Source organism: Protopterus annectens, chromosome 5.part0, assembly GCF_019279795.1.
Source record: "Protopterus annectens isolate FY-2018-M chromosome 5.part0, PAN1.0, whole genome shotgun sequence".
NCBI lineage: Eukaryota > Metazoa > Chordata > Ceratodontiformes > Protopteridae > Protopterus > Protopterus annectens.
The window spans coordinates 112858652-112879338 of record NC_056735.1 but is presented as its reverse complement, the minus strand read 5'-3'; the positions used below and the strand labels follow the sequence as shown (position 1 = coordinate 112879338).

At 39.9% G+C, this 20687-nt stretch overlaps 1 protein-coding gene across 1 annotated transcript in view; it reads left to right on the top strand.

Moving 5' to 3' along the window:
- Positions 1 to 20687, top strand: part of EPHA6 (EPH receptor A6) — a 4848151-nt gene that overhangs the window by 4043466 nt on the left and 783998 nt on the right. Inside the window, exons 9-10 of the mRNA XM_044072160.1 lie at positions 4714 to 4781; positions 6186 to 6311. Coding sequence (XP_043928095.1) covers positions 4714 to 4781; positions 6186 to 6311 — 194 coding nt within the window. The remainder of the gene's footprint in view (positions 1 to 4713; positions 4782 to 6185; positions 6312 to 20687) is intronic.

Genomic DNA, 20687 nt, shown 5'->3' with positions numbered 1-20687 from the left:
TCATTTTAAGCCTGATCAATTTCTTTTAAAAGGTGAGAATCAAACCCCATACCTTGTGTCTGGGAGGCAAGCATCTTAACCATTATGCCAAACAATTAAGCAAATATATACTTAGCAACTATGTGATGGGACGGGATAGGTAAGGCCAATTTATAACCAAATGGGATAGGTTATTTTAAACACAAAAAGAAAACGTGGCTAGGCTTAAAAAGGCCCAGAAGGGCAACTAGCCTAATATTTGTCTATAAATATGTATATATATATATATATATATATATATATATATATATATATATATATATATATATATGCGTCTACTTTACATGGTCGACATTTCAGAAAGTCGAAGATCATATGGTCGAGACCATATGATCGACTTTTGAAATGTTGACCATGTAAAAAAAAAAAGAAAACACAACAATCACTTACCTTCACATTGCTAGCAGGGGCTCAAGCCCTCCTGCACCCCCCACACCCCCGGAATTTAAATATACCAACTCCAAGATCGCACTACAGTGTGGAAGATGGAAACCTTTCCATTCCGGACTGTACGGAGATGCCCGTTCGACATGGTCAACATTTTGGAAGTCGATCATATGGTCTTCAACTTTTTGAAATGTCGCCCATGTGAAGGAGGCCTATATATATATATATATATATATATATATATATATATATATATATATATATATATATTTATGTATATGTATGTGTGTGTATATATATATATATATATATATATATATGTACATACATATATATATATATATATATGTGTGTGTGTGTGTGTGTGTGTAAACTTTTTGTACTGCATTGCTTGAAATTTACAACTAGATGTCAGTACATGCATAGGTAGATATAGCAGTTAACTTACTTATCCATTTCTCCAAAGATCTGTGCTTCCAAAAAAGGCAATTAGGTGTGTGTATGTGGTTTGGAAGTGTGTGTGTGTGTGTGTGTGTGTGTGTGTGTGTGTGTGTGTGTGTGTGTGTGTGTGTGTGTGTGCGTGTGTGTGTGTGTTTATGGGTTAAGTGCGTGTGCATGTTTTGATGTTTGGGGGTTTGGGTTAGGTAAAGGGATTTAGGATGTATTTGGTGGGCAGTCAGTGTGGGGTGTGTGGTTATAAGAGCCACATAATTTACTATACAGCTATTTCAAGGCAGGGTTAGACTTAGATTTGTGTAAAGTGGAGGAAGAAAAATTCCAGCAAGTTATTACTGCAGTTTAGAGGGTTCTTTGCATGGTCTGTGCCAATTAACATGACTTAAACAATTGCTGAGGTAGCAGTCACTATTGACTGTCTCATTGCTTTCATTCCTAATTCCTGTTATCAGGACCGGTGCACCCCAGAACATATGTTGTATACCTGTCAACAAGATGTTCCAACCATCACCTGCAATAGGTTCATAGGTTCATAGGTTCGTACTAGGCTATCTGCCCTAGGGCATTTATAAGCCTAGCCAGAGTGTATGTGGCTTACACCACCCCTTAGGATGAGAATACTACGCCCTTTTAGGGTTTAGTTTACTATGCCTCTGTCTAGTAGTGACAAAGAGATGACCCGGGGTAAACCTACGATCTCCCATCCACTCGTCGAGATTTCTCTTGAATAGAGTCAGTGATGGGCTCTGCCTAACATGGACTGGGATTCTGTTCCAGAGTGTAGGGAGCCTCTGGGTTATGAATCTGTCCCTCCAGCACGTTCTATTTATTTCTGTGTTGAGGTTTAAGTCACTTGTTCTCGTGGCTCTGATGGATTTGGATTTTTGAGGTGGAGCATGTCCATTAATTCAGGATTGGACATGGCCTTGTACGTCAGGCACAGATCACCTCTGAGTAGGCGGTATGCGACTGAATAGAGCTGGAGTTTTTTCAGTCGGGCAGCATATGACATATGTTTAAGACCCTTTATCCTCTTGGTGAGGAACTTTTGGGGTCTTTCCAACTGCTGCAGGTGTCGGGTGAGATACATCCCAAATGGGGCATTGTACTCAATCATTGGCCTGATAAGAGAAGAGTACAGGGGCACAATGACCTCTCTTGATCTAGATGTGAAACCCTTCATGATAAGTTGGGCAATATAGAAGGTCTTCCTAACCACTTTGGCAATGTGAGTGTCAAATGAGAGGTTACTGTCAACCTGGGTCCCTAGGTCCCTGATTACCTCTTCTGTACTTAATGGATTACCGCCTATGTGGTAATTTGTCGGTACCTTGTTTTTCCCAAAGGGTATGACTATACATTTTTTGGTGTTTAGCTTAAGGCCATGGCTCTGGCACCAATTATCTGTTTCTATGAGGCCTCTCTTAAGGATGTTTGTGTCCGCTGGAGTATCAATTATGGCGCCCAGTTTGCAGTCATCTGCGAACTTTGTCAGCCACAATCCTCCTATGTTTGCCTGTACCTCGGAAAAATAAATGCCGAACAAAAGGGGTCCCAGGACTGAGCCCTGTGGGACACCGCTTGTGAGTGGCTTAGAGTCTGACATAGCTCCAGCAACTCTGACCCTGTGGGTTCTGTCCTTGAGCCAGTTTGCAACCCATCTTGTGACATATGGGTTTACATTTAAGCTGGTGAGTTTGTCTATGATGCCCGAGTGGGGTATTGTGTCAAAGGCTTTTGCAAGGTCAAGGTAGGCTGTGTGAACTGCCTTACCCTAATCAATGGCCTTAGTGACTGTTTCAAAAAAGTCGACCAAGTTCAGAAGGCAGGATCTGCCCTTGACAAAGCCAAATTGGGTAGGATCCAATGTCTGTAGGTCCCCAATGTCTTTGTTTATGAGTTCCATAATGATCCTCTCCATAGCTTTGCAAACCAGGCTCATCAGGCTTATGGGGCGGTAATTTCCAGGGTCCGTAGAAGCACCGCCTTTGTGAAGTGGGACCACTGTTGCCGTACGCCACTCTTTGGGTACATATCCTGTGGTAAGGCTAAGATTAAACAGCAGCCTTATGTGTGGGTTTAGTTCCTCTTGGAGTTCATGTAGCACACAGCCTGGGACACCATCCGATCCCATTGATGCTGTGTTTTTAGCTTTAGAGAGGGCGGCTCTCACCTGGGCATCTGAGATGTTAGGGAGGCTACACTCTGCTGGGATAGTTATTTCTCCTTTTGGGGAAATTTGCACTGAACCTGTCTGCCAGAATGTTGGCAATGTCAGTGGGTTCAGTGTATTTTGTGTCATTTTGGACTAACTCTGAGCATATCTGGGAGTTTCCACCCAGGTTTCTAACATAGCTAAAGAAGGCCTTGTGATTGTCTTTTGTGTCATTTGCGATTTTTCTCTCAAAGTTGGCCTTGGATGATTTTATGAGTGATCGTAGTTTTTTGCTAGTACTGATCAGAGATGCCTTTCCTTTTAGGGATTTTGCTCTGTCATGTAGTAGCTTCCTCCTTCTGTTGTAAAGTTTGTTTATGGCTGGGGTCCACCAGACCGGTCGCCTGCCTTTGGGGGAATGGGTCTTGGTTTTATTTGGGATTGCATGATCCATGCATTCTTGAAGGTGCCCATAGAAGGCATTTGCAAGGGATTCAGCAGTGTGGGTTGTGGTTTCCACTGGCCCAGGGGCCTTAAAAGATACCACCTCAGTCTTAAGAAGTGTGAAGTTTGCTTTTGAGAAGTTCTTCACTGTGGTCTTTTGTGCAGGGGGTGGGGGCAGGATGTGGATTTCCAGTGAGATTAATTTATGGTCTGATCTTACCAAAGAGGGATGTACTTCTGGTGTGGAGCATTTTGTCCCCATGTTTGTGATGATCAGGTCTAGTATATTGTCTCCTCTTGTGGGAATGGTGACTAGTTGTTCCATTGCATTTGAGTTTATGAATTCTAAGAACCTTTGGGCTAGAGTGTTGGGGCTTGATAATGTTCCCAGTCTATGTTTGGGTAGTTGAAGTCTCCCAAAATGATGGTATTTGGAGAGACATTCATACTCTCCAGTGTCTTCAGGAAGGCTGTGTGGGGTTCCTGAGTTTGAGAGGGTGGTCTGTAGCATGCTACAAACTGTAAGGCAGTTTTGCCTATGGTTAGTTGCACCTGGATAGTCTCCGATGCTTCATGCGTTGCCACTAACCTGGAGGTGTGGGTATCTTTGATGAAAATGGATACTCCCCCTCCTTTTGTGGTTCTGTCCAAGTTTTGGGGCCGGAAAGCATGATATGAGGTAAAACCTGATAGTGCTGGGGTGCTCTCAGGAGCCTTGAACCAGGTTTCAGTCACTGCACAGACATCGATGTTCTCCATACTGAGAAGGGCTTCGAGGGCGTGCATCTTGAGGTTTAGACTTCTGGCATTGAGCAGCATTACCCTTAGTTTTTCTCCACTTGTGTTTTCTAGGGAGGTAGGTTTGTCATTTGTCAATAGACATCAAGAGTATTGAAACAAGAAAGCTGTTTAGCTGAAAACTGAATTTATTATGATGCAGAACTGCAGGTTCATTTTCAAGTCATGATACAGTAAGTTATGTTTTGTACTAAAAGGGTTAATGGAAACTTGCTTCACCCCTCACAAAGATGCTCAGTATTCTATAAGACTAGTGTAGAGATTAACCATTTTTTCCCCTTATGTCCATTTGATTTTCTATAGCAATCTCTCTCTTGATTTATACCCATTTATGATTCCAGACCTGGTATTAGTCCATAATTCAAATGATATGTAGGATTTGTAATTTTAGAGCATATTTTCTTGGTTGATTTTTTTGTTTAATTTTTAAACAGGTGTCACTGGTACATCAAAGCAAAAATGAAGTCTGAAGACAAAAGGACACAGTTCCAAAATGGTCATCGTAAGTAGCACCAGAATTGTTACTGATTTTTCTTAATTGCTCTGCGAACCTTGTGAAATTGATCTGTTCCAGTGTCACGTGACAGTGAATGCTCTGTTTCCTGAAGTGAACCCTGATTGCTTGCTTACTTCAGTCATCCTTAGGGCACACTAGGTAGTAATGGCACACCTGGTGGTGAGCTCAGGACACCTATGTTATTACGAATGAACAGAGCTATAGCTTCATGCCTCTCTCTTTTTCAGATTAATGCTGATAGAAATGATTGCCCTGCATTTCTAGAAAATGAATTTGAAACAATTGCTGTGTAATGTAAGGTAGTCAAAAACATAACCCTAGTCCTTAAGTCTCATCAGCTTCCATCCATCAAGTGGTAAACCTTCAACACCTGTACTCAGTCTTCACAGCATTAGGAATAGGTAAACCCTAAAGATAAAAATCTGAAGCAAAATTCTGAAAGAGAACTATGATGAATCGAAAGCAACCTTTTATGTATATTTTTTTGTTGTATCTTGAAAGAAATATTGCAAAATTTTCCCATTTAACTCTTAATTTAAAAAGAAAAGTCTTCAAAATTATGAACCAGCATCTGTTAGGGACAAGTGCATTCCAAATTACACATTCAAAATAAAATAAAATGCATTTAAGAAAACCTGTTCTGTGCAAAGTTTAGTTAGTTAGTTAGTTAGTTAGTTAGTTAGTTAGTTAGTTAGTTAGTTAGTTAGTTAGTTAGTTATTTTCATGTTGCTTATTCTGAAATCGCTAAGATGATCCAAGCATCTGTAGTTAAAATAAGAAAATACATTTTTTATACAAAACATGCTAAATCTTGCCCAAAAGAAGTGAAAACAATATTTTATCACAGTATAACTACTGTGCATTGGCTAGTCACACCAGTAATGGTTCATAATGCACATCTACATTGTAACTTCTTCTTCTTCTTCTTTCAACTTTTTCCCAGTCAGGGGTCGCCATAGTGGATCATCTGTCCGCTCATGATTGGCAGTGGAGTTTTACAGTGTTGAGTTGCCAGCCCAGTGCCCAGTCTTCCACAGAAGGCAACACATGCGCACACTCACACTTAGGGCCAATTTAGAGTGTCCAATCCACCTGCAGCATGTCTTTGGGAGGAAACCGGAGCACCCGGAGGAAACCCACGCGACCACAAGGAGGACATGCAGACTCTGCACAGAAGGCACCCCAGCCGAGGATCGAACCGGAGAACCTCTTGCTGTGAGGCTGCAATGCTAACCACTGCACCACCGTGGCCACCCCACATCTGCATTGTAACTAAAGGGTTTTAAATGTTAGTTCTCTTTCAGTTTTGGTAGCTCTTCTAACACTGTAGTTTGTACTTTTTGCTATTTTTGAAGGCTGCAAACTAGATTATATGTTGTGTTTTCACAGTACGACTTCCAGGAATCAAAACATATGTTGACCCAGATACATATGAAGACCCCACACTAGCAGTTCATGAGTTTGCAAAGGAAATTGATCCTTCTAGAATTCGTATTGAGAGGGTGATTGGAGCAGGTAAGGAGCAATGCAAAAGCTGTTTTGTGTAAAATAAGTTGAATGTCTCTGAGATTTTTTTTTTTTGTTGGGAGGGTGTTGAAGTACCTTGCCACCTCTGGATATGTTTGAGTGCTCAAAGTATGCATTAATGTTAACCTTTGCAGACCAACATGATACAAACTTTATAAACCAAATAACCTAATAAGGGATGCTTGAAAATCATCTGCACTGTTTTATTAATAGGTCATTTGTATTTTGACATATATATATATATATATATATATATATATATATATATATATATATATATTTACTCAAAAGTATGGCGACAAAAGATTTGGTAGATGCAATAAAGGGGGAAGTAGCTTGTGCTTTCTGCAGTTCTTTCTATTTTGCTTTATGAAAGCTGAGATTTTCGATGAATTGAATAACTCTCGGGTTTTAGGCTGTAGTGGTTGGGAAGATTTGCATCAGGGAATATTCATACTCTTATGTTCAGTTAAGGAAACAAAAAAATGCAGTCTTAAGTGAGAAAGTCAGAAGGCAGAGTCTTTGTGCAGAAATCTGATGAGGTAATTCCTGACATGTGGGCTGCACAGTGGGATCATCAGAATTGAGGTGCTTACCAGTGCTGTTACTAGGATGATGAGATTGTTGTAGAAGAGGACACTTCAAGTTTGTGTGTCATGAAGAAGGTAATGTCTTGCTTCGGGCACTCACAGTTGTCTGAAGCTTGTAAAAGGAGAACCATAAACATTTATATAAAGATCAGGCTGATAGAATATCCACATATAGGCATCAGGCCTACAGGTTTCTACAGAGACACATTTCCAGATGCCATGACATGAATGCTGTTTACATGTCCAGCACTGCCCAGCTGTTAGGATATCCCATTCTACCTAACTCAGCCTGGGCACAGTAGATATTTTCTTTTTACCTCTTCTTTTAAACTAGAAAATATATGGTGAGCTGTTTGGTACTCCCATCATCATTGTGAAACGTACAGCTGACACCTTTGCTCTAAGGATCACCATGTTAGAATCTACTACTGTGCAGTATATATGGATGCTGTTAGAGTATATTTAACAGTGAATAAAAGATTGAAATAAATTCTGTTACAAATATGCAAAATAAATAAGGTATAAAATAAAGCTTTCTTAAATGTAGAAATAGAGTTTAGCAATATGTGATTAGCATCCATACTAAATGACTATGGCTTGAAAAATAAGGAATTTGCTTAATGGACATATTTTCCTACAAAATCAGCAATATTGTATGCATTTCACACTGTTTGCAAGAAAGCTGACCTCTTACAGACTTAGCAAAAATGTAAAAAACAGGATGTATGCATTTCACATTGTAAGTAAGAGCAAAAAATGTAAAAAACAGGATGTATGCATTTCACATTGTAAGTAAGAGCAAAAAATGTAAAAAACAGGATGTATGCATTTCACATTGTAAGCAAGAAATCTAACCTGCTTCCTTAAAAAATGGACAACAGGAAAACAATCTGTACGTATTTCTATCATATGACACTGTTAACCAAGGAATTTGGAATGGACACGCCTTTATCAAGTCAGCAGTTGTACCTGTTTCCCACAAAGATGTTTCCTTAAAAGACAATATCAGTATTGTTTCTCTACAGGATGAAAAACATTTCTGCAAACACCAGCAAACAGATGTTTTCATACAAAGTCTATATTGAATACCAGGAAGAAAAGCAGAATGTAAAAACATTATAAAGAGACTAGAGCAGATAAAATTGTTAGAGGTATTTGTGTATGTTACACCTCTCACATCATTTATGCTAAACTAGAAGTAAAAAGTGGTACAGTTTAACTAAAGCTGCAACAGTAGTCTGTGTGGTTTGTTATAAAAAGTTATTTATTGGTTTACTGCTCTTAAAGTGACAGAGTTTGGTGCTGTATCAGTGTATATTCTGCAAGTTTCTGTGGGCAACAGACTGTGAATGCAATTATAACTAGACTTTGATTTCAGCAGAATCCAGTCAGTAAGACCTTAGTGTCTTAAGAAGACTTTGGATCCATCACAGTAAGCAGCACCTTGATAATTAATTTTTCAGATGCCTCCACAGAAATGCCAGCAGTGATGGTCTCTGTGCTCTGGTCATCTCACTGCAAACCTCAACCCTTACCACCTTCCATATGATCAAAGAAGTCAGTGCCTACAGTGACTGACTGTTGATTCAGGCATGATATTCCCTACCATGTAAATGTTTGCACCAGTAAAATTACCCAAAAATTAGTTGTACTCCTCTGTAAATGGAGACAATGTATGTACCACTAATTCTTTTTCACTTCATTACCCACAATACTTTATCTCAGTATAATGAGATACAGTGTTAAAACTGTGGCATATTAGTGAATTACCTGTATCCCTTGAATTGCCACCACTCCACATAAATCTTCTTGCTAGAAACCTTGATTGCTGACTGCCTGCCAGATTGACAGTAGGGTGACTTTGCACACCTGAATCACTACTGACATTAAAGGAGTAAATCCACTGGATATGCAAGATATGGGCTTTACCATGGCATTAATACTGAGTCACATGAAAGACTAGAGAAGAAATTAAAGGTTATAGCAGTGTTTGGCTTCCAGTGTAATTCAGACAGTTATGATTTTGAGTCTGAATTAGAAAGAAAGAAAAGAAACTAGACATTAAACCTAAAGGAGAGCAATGTATGTTGACAATCACTACTAATGTTGTTGCAAAGGTTAAGTTCCATGCATCCCACAATGTGGGGGGCTATCCCACCTCCCTACTTATATATAATAACTATGAGATTGCCATACCTCAGAGAAAAGAATATACTTTGAGCCACAGTGATCTCACAGTGATCTCAAATTAAGTCCATATTTTCTTCACTTCAGGCTTATTCCAGGACTTACACTTACAAGTCTCAGAACTGAAAAATGTTATCACAGTGCATCATATAATGCAGCATGGATACTTAACCACCTAACTGAGAAGATGCAGAAAAATGGCAGTCGGGTGCTATCTGTCTGAGGAAGAAAACAGTAGAGGGTTTTGTAGGGTTCAGGACTGTACCCAGCCTAGTTTAATATACTTATAATGGATGTTATAATGAGCAGGATAAGCTCAACTTGTTTGCAGATAACAAAATAATAGGCACTGAGTTCTGAGAATGTAATATTTTCTAGCAAAAACTGTTGAGAGTTGCAAAGTGGTCAGACAAGTAGCAACTGGCACTGCAAAACAGAGTATAGCTATCCAGATTGATAGATGAAATGTATTAAAGTAGACATAGCAGGAAGAGTAACATCAAGGATAAGGCAGTCGTAACTGCCAAGCTGAATTACATACATTGCTGGGAAAAGGCATTATCTACGATAACGGTATGTACAATGATGTAGCTGGGGATGAGGGCCCAAAGAAGCTGTCTGTCATTGTGTCAGACATTAAGGCACTAAGACCACATGAGAAACATTTTTCCATAACTAGTGGTATATAGTAATGAAGAGAAAAGGCTGGACATGGCATGCCAAACTGGTCAGAGGAATGGACAAGCTGCATTAGGAGAAGAGCACAAAATATTTTATATGTATATATTTTAAAAGAGAGAACATGATGGCACATCATCATCATCAGAGGGCACAGTCCACTGTCACAATTAAATGGTTGGTGTAAACTTCATGAGAAAGCTCAGTGTGACATTTTTGTTTTTAGAAATATGAAAAAGAGAAAAAAAGTATACGGCTGAAAGTTACCAGTATTCACAGACAGCTCAAAATTGAATGGAAAGCATATCACATGATGCACAAATGGGACTCTTAGTGAAGATAAAGGTGGCTGTAAATTTGTTATAGTCATGTGTTACATACCGTTTTCAGATGTAAAACACCTTTGCATCTATTGAGGTGTATGCTGATTATCTGCATGGTGTATCAAGATACTGATATAGACATTTAGAACACCTTTGCATCTATTGAGGTGTATGCTGATTATCTGCATGGTGTATCAACATATTGATATAGACATTTAGATATTTTGCTTTCAAAGCTCAGATTGCTATCAACATCAAACCCATTTTTTCCAATTTGTACATGGGGGGTCACGTGCAACTTTCCAAATAAGTTATGTCAGGATATATCATTTCATCACTGCAATGAAAATAGATATCAACACTTTTCAGTTTTTTCAGTACTTTTTCATTTCTAACATTGCTATTCATTTGTAGTGCACAAAGGCTATCATTATGTTCCACATTAAGGAAAAAAGTCTTGTTAATCACCATTTTAACATCAGAAAGTGCTTAACAAGATTCCATTATGCACCTCTCGATTCTGTTAAACTCTGCTCCTGTGCTAAAATATAACAGTGACTGGTGCCAGCCACCACAGAACAACAGCAAGAAGGTAACAGATTAAAAAGATGTTAAGACAATTTTCTGCCACACACACACACACACACACACACACACACACACACACACACACACACACACACACACAAAGACGATGTTGCAAAGTGTCTAACAGCTTTTGAATCCATTCATTTCACAGAGAAGCATTTTGCTTCTGCTCATTGCTGGTGTGGCAGAGCTAAGCATTCTATGGCTATCAAAGCCAACACTCTGGGCACCTGCATTTTCTTTCTGTAACTAGTAGTACATGGTGCAAATAAATTTCTATACATTATAAAGAATTATGATCGGGTCTTTCCAATTCTAACTCCTACTATCGTGTTTTTGACATGGCATGTCAAGATTCATCTCCCAAGCTTTGCTTCACTGCACTCTCAATGTGAATTTGTTGACTTCCATATCTTGAGCACATAAGTTGGTTATTATTAAAGATCTGATACTAATCTACTAAGCGGTGTTATTTTTCAGTTTATGAACTGTTTGGATGTTTAGCTAGCTTTCTGAGCAATCTTAAAAACCTCAGAATCTCAGCACATATAGAAGATTGTATTCTGTACACTGCTGACTAGGGATTTTCTGGTCTGTACTGCTAGAGGACATTTTATTGCCTACACTGATAATAGCTGATGCTGCAGTCCACGTTGCTTACAGGAGATTCTGTGGTTTGCTCTTTTGATAAGGGATTCTGTGTTCGGCATTGCTAATAGGAGATTCTCTAGTCTGCACTGCTGATAGGGGCATCTATTGCCTGTACTGCTTATTAGAGATGCTGTGGTCTGCACTGCTTATAGGAGATTCAGTGTCCTGCACCACTTATAGGAAGTTCTGTGGCCTGCACTACCTATAGGAGATTCTATTGGCTACAGTCTTCCAGTAGAGATCTATATAAAGACTGCTGTACATACCATGTGACTTCTTCATAGGATTCTTGACAACCTACATGGTCTTCTTGAAGTGATCATCAGACCAAGCATAAATAGTCCCTGCAGTAACTTGTTGAAACTTTTATTGTTTTGAAAAATGTCTTGAATTCCATATTTGCATACAGTGGATCATTATCTATTATTATTATGTCAGGAATTCCTTTCCTTGAAAATACAGACTTCGGTGCGTTAATTATGCCTCTATTGGCATCTGTCCATTTCACAACCTCAGGAAACATTGAATAATGCCAACATAGATCCGATATACACAGTAATTTTCCTCTAACAAATTTGTTTCAGCATTAATCCATGGTCATCCTGGAACTGAATAAGAAATCATATATTGAATTTTATTGCAATAAACATTGTACTTAGTGCAGTTCTGGGCCATTTATTCTACTTGTGCAGATATGGTCGACCAAAACAATTCACTTCCAGTTTTTTTTTTAGTATTTTCAAGTGGCACTCATGTATTCTTGCCAGCAGTCATTTTATAGGTCTTAAACATCTAACTTTGCATGCAAATAAACTCTTTTTTAATAAAAGTAGGCTAGATTTCTATCCTTTTTGCATTTGACTTCTCTGGGCAACTTCCCATAAGCACTGGTCATAACATTTTCAAAAATACTACATCATGTCAATAAATCTAATGACTGCTTGGTTATCCTCTGTTGGAGGCATTTGCACTACTCTACTAACTTTCTTATTATCATCTGTTTACAAGCCTTCTGAAGTTAATGGTTGACCCTTGAATCATAGATCTTTTAACTCTAATTTTCAATGTCATACTTTATACTGCATAATTCTCTTCAGTATCCCATTTCAGCCTCCTGTCATGCTTTTATTTGTTATGACACCATGCAGGTATATTATCCGTAATATTAAATCTCATTCAAGCCTCCCTGTCTGCCATTTATGCAATAGTTCAGTTACGCAGCTCAAGTGGCAGTGAGTTAGCATGTGGAGGCATTAGAAATATGTATTTTCCTGTATATAAATTAAAAGTACTCAATTTAAAATTTTCTTTATTACGTTTAAGTTACCCAAATCTCTTACCATCATCAAGCACAGAAAAAGTATTATACACGTTGCATGTCAGAAAGCAGTTTTTAACTGTATGAAGTGGGCAGTCTTCCCTCTGTATAGCTTTACAGTGATTTTGCCCACCTAGACATATTCAATTTCTATGTGGCTTCACAACAGGAGCCATGCTGTCCATCCATTCAATAGACTTCATCTGTATATTTAAACATGCCCATGTACTTACTCCTTTCTGCCCAATCCCTTCTCAGTTCCACTTATCAAAGCTACTGGTACCTTTCTTGGTTCACACAGTACTGCTAACAGTATATAATATACCTGAATATGATGAACTATCAAACAACACAACCATGTAAATTAGTCCTCATCCCATCCTCGCAAAGCATGCCATGACTTTGCAGATTTCTATTATGAATTATTTCACCATGCCAAGCTTTCTGGCAAGTAAGCTGACCCCACCCAATGTGAATTTTCATTCCCACCATATTGAATTAAATCCTGTGTTTCATTAATTGTAGTTCTACTTGCTTTATTTAATGCATGAACACAGGGAGCCTAAACCAAGCATCTGCCTAGTGTGATATTTTCATATTCACAAGTAAGCATGTTCTGACATAGTTGTTTTGCATTTTTGAACTGAATAAGTAAGCAATTAGAACAGTGATAGTTTCAGTTGTGCTTCAAATATTTGAGTATATGTGGTATTACAGTGACACAGCAGATAGTTTTGTTGCCTCATAGTAAGAGGTCCCCTGGTTCAATCCTCAGCTGGGGTGCCTTCTGTACGGAGTCTGTATGTCCTCCCTGTGTTCATGTGGGATTCCTCTGGGTGCTCTGGTTTCCTCCCACATTCCAAAGACATGCATTAGTTGGTTTGGACACTCTAAATTGGCCATAGGTGTGAGTGTCCATGCGAGTGTGCTGTGTGGAAGAATTACCATGGCAGGGCTGGCCATATGGTGATGTAAGCCTTGGCTCTAGATGATTGTCACTATTAAAGTGACACCTTCTCCATATGTGCAGAAATGGGAACAAGGGTTGTGGATGGATGGATGTGGTATCACACTTTCCACCAGTGTCTACTTGAAAAACAATACTTTGATTATGACTTTTCAGTTTCTCTACCCAAATTTCTAGATGTTCCTCTTGTTGGAAATACTCAGTGACACTTTCATGCATAATTTTAGTTCTGACCATTCTCAACGTTTGTTATGCTCACAAACCGCAAACACATTCATTGCTTTGTTTCATTACATGCATTTGTTAACTATTAATTTCTTCAATTTACACAATTTGTGAAAGTGAATTCACTTTTCATAGATTCTACAAACTTCAGTAATCACTGGAAATTGTTTATTGTCTTACTGATATCCAAGATATGCTGAGGGTCTTATGAAAAACACATGTTCATGCCTTGCATGCTTCCCACGCTTCTCATGACTTGCTTTAATCTATTTTACTCACCTTCAAGTGTTCTGTCATGCAGCTGTACACAGTTCTAACTCCTCTGTGAGCTCTTTTAAATGTGGCAAAATAATTTCCCTCATTCGGTTGCTTTATCTGATGCCATATTTGCACATTACAACAGTTGTATTTTTATCTTATTATTTCTGTTGCCATGTATGATGCTGCATTATACTAGTGAATCATATACCTGACCAGAGTCATAGTTTTGGCTTGGTTCTTTGGTACAGTAACACAAGTATAAGCATTTTCTGTGGACCTTATACATCATTGAAGAACAAAACATCTGTCTTAGCTCTGTACTATTCACTCTATCTGTCTCCCTCTCTGTCTTTTTCTCTTTCAGTACTCAAATATATTACAAACTTTCAGGATATTTTCCGCTGTGATGGACAGCCATATAGGTCAGTGTACCTCTTCAGGCTTCTTAGGACACCAGTCACAGTCAGGAATAAAGTTAATATATGAATCAAGAGGTTTAATTTCATGTACAGATTGTCCTGCATAGAGGGATTTCCTGGAGGCTGTAGCTGTACCATTTAATAAAAAAGTGAAACAGCTTATGTTTAGTCACTTTTGGCACTATTTAACATTTTGTATGCAAAACTAGCAATAATGAGATGAGAAACAAGTCTGAATTCTGTTAGCTTCATCAGCTGTACCTTTAGACTGCTTATTAGTCTACTTGAAACCCAGCAACATAATACCAATACAGGACTCTGAATGAGAGCAAAGGTGTCAAGAATGGAAAATATATAAACATATGATACATTAGAGGGAAGTAGAGAGTACTGGTAGCAACATGATGCCAATACAGGACTCTGAATGAGGGCAAAGGTGTCAAGAATGGAAAATATATAAACATGTGATAAACCTGGTTCAAGGCTTTCAAGAGCACCCCAGCACTACCAGGTTATACCTCATACCATGCTTTTCGGCCCCAAAACTTGGACCGAACCACAAAAGGAGGGGGAGTATCAATATTCGTCAAAGATACCCACACCTCCAGGTTGGTGGCACAGCACGAAGCATCAGAGACTATCCATGTGCAACTAACAGTGGGTAAAACTGCCTTCCAGTTTATAGCCTGCTACAGACCACCCTCCCAAACCCAGGAACCCACCTCGGCCTTCCTGAGAACACTGGAAAATATGAAGGTCTCTCCAAACACCATTATATTGGGTGACTTCAACTACCCAACCATAGACTGGGAGCATTACTCTAGCTCCAACACCCTAGCCCAAAGGTTCCTAGAATTTATAAACTCAAATGCTATGGAACAACTTGTTACCACTCCCACAAGAGGGGAAAACATACTGGACCTGATCATCACCAACATGGGGACTCTATGCTCCAGACCAGAAGTGTATCCCTCACTGGTAAGATCAGACCATAAACTAATCTCACTGGATATTCACATCCCGACCCCACCCCATGCCCAGAAAACCACAGTGAAAAACTTCTCTAAAGCAAATTTCACACTCCTCAAAACCGAGGTGGAATCCTTCAAAGCCCTCGGGCCTCTGGATAATACAGCCCAGACCACAAAATCCTTTATAAACGCATTCTATGAACACCTTCAGGAATGCATGGATCATGCAATCCCAAATAAAACCAAGACCCAATCCTCCAAAGGCAGACGTCCTGTCTGGTGGACCCCAGCCATAAACAAACTATACAATAGAAGGAGGAAGCTACTACATGACAGAGCAAAATCCCAAAAAGGGAAGGTATCTCTGATCAGTATTAGCAAAAAACTACGGGCACTCATAAAATCGTCTAAGGCCAGCTTCGAGAGAAAAATTGCACAGGACACTAAGGATAATCACAAGGCTTTCTTTAGTTATGTTAGGAACCTGGGTGGTAATTCCCAGATATGCTCAGAATTAGTCCAAAATGACAAAAAATACACCGAACCCACAGACATTGCCAACATCCTAGCTGACAGGTTCAGCGCAAACTTCTCCCCCCCCCACCAAAAGGGCTAATATCTATCCCAGCAGAGTGCTGCTCCCTGACATCTCAGATGCTCAGGTAAGAGATGCCCTCTCCAAAGCAAGAAACACAGCATGAATGGGACCAGGGCTGCGTCCTACATGAACTCCAAGAAGAGCTAAACCCAAACCTAAAACTACTGTTCAGTCTCAGCCTTACTACAGGATATGTACCCAAAGAGTGGCGTACAGCAACAGTGGTCCCTCTCCACAAAGGTGGTGCCTCAACGGATCCTGGAAACTATCGCCCCATAAGTCTCACTAGCTTGGTCTGCAAAGCTATGGAAAGGATCATCATGGACCTTATAAATAAAGATATTGGGGACCTACAGACACTGGATCCTACCCAGTTCAGCTTTGTTAAGGGCAGATCCTGCCTCTTAAACCTGGTCAATTTCTTTGAAACAGTCACCAAGGCCATTGACAAGGGAAGGTGGTCCACACAGCCTACCTGGACCTCGCAAAAGCCTTCGATACAATACCCCACTCGGGCATTATAGATAAGCTCACCAGCTTAAATATAAACCCCTATGTCACTAGATGGGTTGCAAACTGGCTCAAGGACCGAACCCACATGGTTAGAATAGCTGGAGCCATGTCAGACTCCAAACCAGTTACAAGTGGCGTCCCACAAGGCTCAGTCTTGGGACCTCTCTTGTTCGGTATATATTTCTCGGAGGTACAGGCCAACATGGAAGGACTGTGGCTGACCAAGTTCGCAGATGACTGCAAACTGGGCACCATAATAGACTCTCCAGCTGACACAAGCATCCTCCAAAAGGGCCTCATAGAAGCAGACAACTGGTGCCAGAGCCATGGCCTCAAGCTAAATGCCAAAAAGTGTATAGTCATCCCCTTTGGCAAAAACAAAGTGCCCACAAATTACCACATAGGTGGTAATCCATTAAGTACAGAAGAAGTAATTAGGGACCTGGGGACCCAAGTTGATAGCAATCTCTCATTTGACAACCACGTGGCCAAAGTGGTTAGAAAAACATTTTATATAGCCCACCTAATCATGAAGGGATTCACATCTAGATCAGGGAGGTCATCGTGCCTCTTTACTCATCCCTCATCAGGCCCATAATTGAGTACAATGCCCCTTTTGGGATGTACCTTACTAGACACCTGCAACAACTGGAAAGACCCCAAAAGTACCTCACCAAGAGGATCAAGGGGCTCAAACAGATGCCGTATGCTGCCCGGTTAAAGAAACTCCAGCTCTACTCAGTGGCATACCGCCTGCTCAGAGGCAATCTGTGCCTGACTTATAAAGCCATGTCCAACCCGGAATTAATGGACATGCTGCACCTCAGAAAATCCAAATCCCATCGAGCTACGCGCTCGAGGGACTTAAACCTCAGCACTGAAATAAATAGGACATGCTGGAGGGACAGATTCATAACCCAGAGGCTCCCTTCACTCTGGAATAAAATCCCAGTCCAGGTTAGGCAGAGTCCCTCATTGACTCTCTTCAAGAGGAATCTTGATGAGTGGATGGGAGATCGTAGGTTTACCCTGGGTATCACTTCTGTGTCACTGTTAGACAGAAGCGCAGTATACTAACCTCGAAAAAGGGCATAACAAAATTAATTTAAAATGGGTGGCGAAAGCCAAACACACTCTGGCTAGGCTTATAAATGCCCTAGGGCAGATAGCCCAGTATGAACCTATGAACCTATGAACCTATTAGAGGGAAGTAGAGAGTACTGGTAGCAACATAAAGTAGCCATTTCATGACTGAGTTAAATAGTATTTCACAGAAAGAATATTGGGGTTCTTGAGTATATTTTAGAGGGAATGGTATAGTGCAAGCAGTCAGAAGAATTCAGTGATGATTAGGTCAATAGTATAAGAATAGAAGAAGAGAGACACCTGCAAATGGGCTGCCTCAATCTTTTTATGTATATATATCTATGTGCTTGCAAGTGATACCAAGGGACTATGAATGGCAGCTCTACGGAGAACCCTAGCCTGCAGTTAGCATAGATAAATGCATGCATATTAGGGTACAGAACACATCAATTTAGATGTTAGCAGACATATTATATGAACAATTCATAATCAGAACTTTCCTCCAATGGTAAGCTTTTCCTTCATCAGTTACTTGCTGTTTTACTGTTACATTTATGTTGTACCACAGGGATGTTTGCTGCCCTTGTTGATAATTTTTTAAAATATTATTGTATTTCATTTTGCCTACCAGCCATTAGCCTTCTCACAATATGTTGGCCTATTCTTTGCGCTTAAGTTAAGAGTCAATCACAGGAGGCCATCATATAGGCAGCCACCAAGGTTTTCTACTTAATGGCCTAACCCCCCACCCCCACCTCGGCAGCTGCCCTACTTGCTGACATCTGTGAGAGTCTTCCATGCTTTCCCTTTGTGTACACTCTTCTTGGAATGCAACTGCATGTTGCAGCTTGGCAGAACCAAGCATACATCCCCAAGTCATATGCTGTTGGCCTGGTTTTGCCATGGAAGTCAATGTTGAAGTAGAACAAACCACTTCCCTCCTCCAAGGATGGTTTAGCTAGAATGAGATACTCATTCCCCCTCTCTGTCCTTATGCTGTCCAGTATCAAGACTGCTAATCAAACCTGGCTGTATGGGTAATAATCAGGACTTCATCCCTCTACACCACTGAGATGACCCATTCCTAATCATCTAAATTGTAAGGCAAACACAGCTGGCTCCATGACAGAGGGAGATTATGTCTAATTACCCAGCTAAACCAAGTATGAGTAGTGGCTCCATCTCTGGAGGCTCCAGCAAGGGAGGTAGAGGACTGAAGAGACATTGCCTGCTCACATGGTCCAGGTTGAAACTTGTCAGACATTTTGTAAGTTGAATCTCCTGCTTATGAATTCCTAGTGGAGACCAGGGCAATAGTGTGAGCTGCCTACTGAAATATAAGAGGATGTAACTGGCCAAGGGACTGCATTACTCAAAGAAGTGGGTAACAACCCCATTCCAATCTACCCACTTTGCATCCATCCTCAGCATTTACATGGTATACAAGAACAGATTTTAGGACACATGACAAAATCCCCTGATGGTTGCCTCAACGATTGCTGAAAAGATTGGCTCTCATTAGGTAGGAAGCAAACATGTAGAGTTATGGCAATTGGCCTGATGGTCACCAGCTGCAGCGGACTGAAAATAAAAGTAACCACATAAGCCCAATGAATGTAAAAAAGCAAAATATTTAAAGACCAGTATGCTAACTTCATATGTAATTAGCTCTTTTTTTGGAATTGACATTGACATGATAAAAGAATTAAAAAATAATGCCATTGGCTCATTTTGCCTAAACTTCATCTGAATATGTTGAGGATACAGGGTACAAGGAAGCCTGTCATTGCAGGAAACTCTGCATTACTTTCTGGGTTGTGTTCTGCATTGTGACTTTCCATTCTCATCTTACTTAGATATAAATCCTTCAACAGTAACACCACTAACAATAAATTGTGGTCCTTATCGGTTTTGTAGAACTTTATTATAAATTTGACTAATAGCTTAGTTTCACAGTGCAGACCATCCATACTAAGGTGTCACACAAATATTGTGCCTTGTTTTGCATTCTGGGGATGAGCACATGAATCAGCCAACAAGAAAAAGTACTTTAGCATAACAAGTGAAATTTTTTAATTATTTGTTGGTGTAGATTTAGGCCCTTAGTGTGGGTGTTTGTAGAACCACTGGTTTTGTAAAGAAATACCTATCTCTGGCAACTTATTCAGTATTTCCCTGACTGTCTTTATTGTTTGCACTCTGCAGTTCTTGTAAGCGGTGTTACCATACATTTTCCAACCTTCTGGTAAAATAAGCCCATCTGATGTTCTTATTTCCCATGATGCTGTTCTCCATCCACATCCACTTATACTGATGATTCAGCCCCTAACTGTTGGCTTTAGATTTGTTCTGGCATCATAAATGCATTCCAAACCAGACAGTTCAATATAGACAGTGTCTTAAGGCCTGCATTGTGGAGATAAGAGGTGAACAGCTCAGGCGCAGTATCAGGTGCCATGACCATTTTTCATACGCAGTGTACTGGATGCATACATCAGCCTCCTTGAGAAAGCAGTGGGTTCAAATACAGTATGCGTGGGTCATACTCCAGTGCTAACAGACCAGATTGTGGGACATAATGGAGAACACATGACCTTGATAATGGAGAATACACAACCTTGTTTAAGTGTAGATCCAGACTATCAGGTACCTCTGCAAAGCCAAAACAAAAACAGAAGCCCACTAAACATGATGGTGAGTTGTCTGAGGTTTCCAAGCACTGCCATGATTTAAATAAGTAACCACTACCATCACAGTATAAAAAAGTAGTGTCGTTCATTGTTCACTGTTATTGCCACCAAATAAAAATACAAAAATATACAGAAAAAAATGAATAAATAAAGCATCTCCCTACTGCCTTTTCATGCCAGTCCATATAAGAACAGCCTTTAATATGGTTATGAAGGGAGTTATTTCCTGCTTACCTTGTTTTTAGTACTCAGACAGTGGCTCTTCTTTTACTAATAGTCCACAGTTTGGTGACAGGTGA